At 42.7% G+C, this 5,075-nt stretch overlaps 1 protein-coding gene across 1 annotated transcript in view; it reads left to right on the top strand.

The window, feature by feature from the left end:
* The window catches only part of myoc (myocilin), a 6,692-nt gene extending 3,309 nt beyond the window's left edge, over positions 1-3,383 (top strand). The window contains exons 2-5 of the mRNA XM_005923222.3: positions 389-454; positions 531-623; positions 2,125-2,336; positions 2,424-3,383. Of these exons, the coding sequence (XP_005923284.1) occupies positions 389-454; positions 531-623; positions 2,125-2,336; positions 2,424-3,005 (953 nt within the window). The 3' untranslated portion in view covers positions 3,006-3,383. The remainder of the gene's footprint in view (positions 1-388; positions 455-530; positions 624-2,124; positions 2,337-2,423) is intronic.
* The last annotated feature ends 1,692 nt before the right edge of the window (positions 3,384-5,075 follow it).

The following is a 5,075-nucleotide window of genomic DNA, read 5'->3' as shown; positions in this document are numbered from 1 at the left end:
AGAAGAGAAGAGAAGAGAAGAGAAGAGAAGAGAAGAGAAGAGAAGAGAAGAGAAGAGAAGAGAAGAGAAGAGAAGAGAAGAGAAGAGAAGAGAAGAGTGATATAGGGGAAGAAGAGCAAAACGGGTGGTTTGAAGTTGAGCTGACGGTGGGGTGGAACGGGGTGTCAAGTGTGTTGACTTGTGTGTTATGTATGTGTGTGTTGTGGTCGGTCAATCTACCGACTGTCTGACTCCAGAGCAGCTGGGAATCCATTTAGGGGTGTTTCTTTTCTGCTGTCAGATTCCCTGCTGTCATTGATGCCATAGACATATTTGGGTATACGTAAACTCTCTCCAACTACAAGAAAAGTGTGCAACAAAAACCTATGATGTGCCTGTCTGTGTTTAGGGTTGAATCCGATGTCTCGCCTCATGACCAGACCCAGCAGGCAGGAAGACAGCAGCAATTTGAGAGGTGAGATGACTTTTCTGCAGAACTTTCACTGTCTCCTGTATCTTCTTCAGCTCACCCCAGGTCTCTCTCTGTTCAGATTCAGCATGGCAGTATGGAGCTCCGGGCTTTCAGGAGCTGAAGGCTGCCGTGACAGAGGTACCCGCTCCAGGTGGCAACGAGGACAACACAGGTAGTTGGATGGTGTATTTGAACTGAGGCTTATTGCTATTTATGGAATCACAAATAGAGACCAGTAGATACATATTGTCTATACACACCAATTAAATGCATGTTGTGCAGTACTGAACTACTAGTTGCAAAATGGAATAATGGAAACAAATATTTTACAGTTGTACGGTGGGTCATTTAAAAAGTGGTTTTCTTTAAAATAACTTACTTGTTCCTAAACAGGACTCCTTGAACATGTTTGTGCCTTTTGAAGAGTTTTAATACCACAATACTTATTATTTATTTCACTTTTATTGTTTTTTTTTAATTTTTGTTCTCCTTCTGTGTCATTTTTATCTCAGTGAGATATTATTTAACTTTTCCACCTGATATAAACTATATTGTTATAGGTTGTGTTTAATGTTTTGTCTCCTTTGGTATAATATTTTAAATTAACTTATGAGATCCTGGTGTTGGTCTTGTGCACCACTTTTGTGAGACTCTAGTCTAATTAGCAGGTATGTGTGTCTGTGTAACACACCCATACAGATTATACTGTAGATTACTAGAGATGATATTGTAGCACTCTACCCTCTCATCCTCTCATCCCGACATGGTCACTCCTGACTCCAGAAAAACACGGTGCTCATAAACCAGTGGATGATGTCACCATGACTATGTTTTATAAGGTTTATAGTACAAACACACCAGTATGACCCTTTAAAGTGTCCAGTTTTTACAGCTCCTACTTCCCTCCCTCCCTTCACCCTTCTCCCCGTGCATCCATCTGACTTGCCAAACATGACACTCGCCCCCCCACCTCTGCTGACAGTCTCAAAGCAAATACTACTATTAATACTGGGGCATTTGAGGTGAGAATACCACAGTCATGCCTGTCTGTAGGTATGAGCGCAATCCTGAGTTTCATATTTGTCTTCTAAGTGTAGAGGGAAAGCACCTCTAGCGATGACACGCTTGAACCCTCCCAAAGCCACGTCACCGCTCATTTCGGGGCTAGTTTTTTTTTCATGGACATCATGAAAATACACATGCAGTCAACACAGATAGTCATTTGATCTCAGATGAGGCCACGCTAACCGGTATATTTATAAGACATACTCCTATTTAACCTTAAATCCGGCTTTACTTCCTGAACCTGAGAGCAAGGGTGTATTTAAGGAAGTGGTAAATATACAGCCTGCCTTATCGTTTTCCAAATAAGAGAAGCATAGAGTTCCCGCGCAGGATGAGTCGTACTACAGCTGCTGCTGCTCTGGTCATGGTGACTCAGGCAAAGTTGGACTTGTTGTCGAGTTGCATCTCCAGACCTGTTGTCTGCTTCCATGAGGAGAAACCGTGACCTCGATCAGATTCCTGTCGTCACCCCTCAGTCATGCGCATGTAGATCTCCTCGTTTGAGCCACCTTAGATGATCCCATGGCCTAAATGTTTAACTATCAGAGAACATTTGTGTTTTTTGAGAAATAGTAATCTGAGGTGTTTTCTATCCTTCCTGTTTGCAGGATGTGGGGAGCTCCTTTCAGTTGGTGAGCCGGTAACTCACAGGAAAGCTGATAATATAGCGGGTAAATATGGTATTTGGATGCAAGACCCTGAGGCTGTTTCCCCTTACGGACCCAACATGCTCTGGCGCATTGATGCCATTGGCGCTGAGGTCAAGCAGATGTTTGGGTATGAGGACTTGGAGCAACTCTCTAAAGGCTTCCCATCCAAGGCAGGTGTCACATGGTTGATGTTCAGGATGGAACACATCTTTGATCTTAATTAAATCTTGATTATTGTTCTTGTTTCCCCTCGGTAGGTCCTGCTGCTGCCGGAGTTGTTAGAGAGCACTGGTGCCACTGTGTATAGAGGTTCCCTGTATTATCAGAGACGCAACAGCCGCACTCTCATCCGATACGACCTGGCTTCTGAGAGCGTCGCAGCTCGCCGTGAGCTTCCTCACGCTGGCTTCCATGGCCAGTTCCCATACTCCTGGGGAGGCTACACCGACATCGACTTGTCTGTGGACGAGAATGGGCTGTGGGCCGTCTACTCCACCAATAAGGCCAAGGGAGCAATCGTTATCTCACAGCTGGACCCAGAAAGCCTGGGGGTGAAGAAGAGCTGGGAAACCAACATCAGGAAGAACTCTGTGGCCAACTCTTTCATCATCTGCGGCAAGCTGTACACCGTAGCTAGTTATGCATCTCGTGAAACCACCATCAACTACATGTACGACACCGAAACCAGCCAGGGGAAGAACCTGGCCATCCCCTTCAAGAACAAGTACGGCTACAACAGCATGATCGACTACAGCCTGGCTCAGAGGAAGCTCTTTGGTTGGGACAACTTCCACATAGTGTCCTATGACGTCAGGCTTGGGCGCCAGCAGGCCAACTGAGGCCAGCACGAGAGTGACTGCTGAAAAGTGACATTTGCTTGGCTGTTCCCGCTTCAAAGACTCACAGCTTTAGAGCATGAGTGGCAGCAGTTGTTAGAAACCTAACACCTTCAGTATCCATGTGTAGAGGAGCCTAACTACCAAACTTAAAAGTGAGATGAAAACATCTGAGGAACAGTGTCCCAGGCAGGTGCTTTTTTCCTCAGATGTGAGGAGCTTTGGCTGTGGTATGGTCCACAAACATGTTTTTAGAGGAATTATTTTTGTACCGCCTTTAATCCAGATGTATAATTTTGTTGTTTTCTTGTTAAGCTATGTATATTTGAGGTTGAAAGAAAAGAACACAGAATTTTTCTATGTGGAATTAAAAAAATATGACAAAAACTCCTGTGGTACTACATACACCCTATACAGTTGTTTCACCAGTCAACATCTTTTATCAAATAAACTGCGCTCTTACTTACTGAATATTGCATGTACTTGTACAATGTAGTCAAAATAATGATGTAATGTTCAAAATCATCATGAAATAAACCTGAATTAGAAAGTCTGAGTGATTATTTGTTATCTTAAGATTTTGAGACGTTCAAGTTTTAAAGAAAAGCCAAAGATTTAATGCAATTTCATCGCTTTCTAGCTATTAAAACTAGATTGATTAAAAATAAAACAATTATTCTGATCAAAGTATTGCACATGCTCACTTAAACGTCAGGGGTATAAATCTATCCAGGTAGGGAGCAGAAACCAGTGTGAATCCATTTCACACCCAGTCTCCCAGCACAGTTTCAAGAGTGTGGAGAAGATACCATGAGACAGGTCTTTTATTGCACCCTCTTCTCACCACCAGGACCATGCAGCTCGACTGGCATGTCCCAACTTCTTCCAGCTCCCCCAGGATGACACATACACAGGCACTGCAAAGTTTGTCGTCTCTCCCAAAACAGTCTCAAGAGTGTGGAGATGGGGTGTTACATGAGGGCACCTGGACAGGGCCGCATAAGGACCAGCATATGCTCCTTTGTGCAAGGAAGAACAGAAGCACTACCAAATTATGTCCAGAGGGCTACTGGTGGAAATGTCCAACTAAACGGTTAGAAATTGATTCCATAAGGGTCTCATCGGGTTCTGCAATCCTTTAGTGAGACTTGTGTTCACAGCTGTAGATTATGCAGCTGAACTGGTATCTGCCAGAGAACACCACTGTCGACTTCACAGATGACAGCAGTTTAACCCAGAGCATCTGGTAGACGTTAATAAGTTGCCAGTTGAGCTGCTGCTCGCCACTTTCATTTGTACCAAAGCAGGTAGAATGGACAGCTCGATATCCCTGAAGTATAATATATGTTCAGCTGAACAGGTGTCTAAAGTCGTTGTTGGTAACACAGCTAAAACGGAACTGTTTTTAGTTCATAAGCTGAGGTTTTCAAATTATATGGTTCAGGAAATATTACTTTAATGCTACTAAAATACCATTCTAAGTCTTGGGAAAACTGAAAGGGCTCAAAGCACTGCTGATTACTGGCGATTCAAATGAATAAAAACCAAGTCTTACCAATTAGCAAAGATTTAATCTAATTTTCAAATAAATAAAATGATATTTAGCATATTTGAAAGGTTTTTAAAGTACTTTCTCTCGAGACAAAACCATGTTAACCTGGTCAAGCAGTGACTTTAACCCTCTCCAGGCAGGCGTTGCAGATTTGCAACAGTTAAATACTAACAACGTGATTACCCAACATACATATTTTATGAGTTTCTTTTACTCAGAAGTACCACTGCAGGACTTGGTTGTGCATTAGCAACAAAAAGTTTAAAGCCTGAGAGGGTTAAGAGGTAATAAAACATCAGTGATTTACTGACCAGTCATAAGACCTTTCCATCAGCTCTTCAAAAGGTGGAACTAGAAGAAAATGGGTTTTCCTCATGTAAGCTCTCTATTGTGCCCATTTAAAATGGTGTTTACTGACACCTAGTGGTCAGATGCAATCAAAACCAGAATTAAATTGATTAGAAATTTCACAGCATGATCATCGAAAAGGATTTGGAAGTAAAAAGCACACTTCACTGAAA

The sequence above is a fragment of the Haplochromis burtoni genome, unplaced genomic scaffold (genome assembly GCF_018398535.1).
Source record: "Haplochromis burtoni strain Fernald_Lab_line unplaced genomic scaffold, NCSU_Asbu1 Contig_65, whole genome shotgun sequence".
NCBI lineage: Eukaryota > Metazoa > Chordata > Actinopteri > Cichliformes > Cichlidae > Haplochromis > Haplochromis burtoni.
The sequence above is the reverse complement of the archived record's forward strand: the minus strand, read 5'-3'. Positions and strand labels throughout refer to the sequence as shown.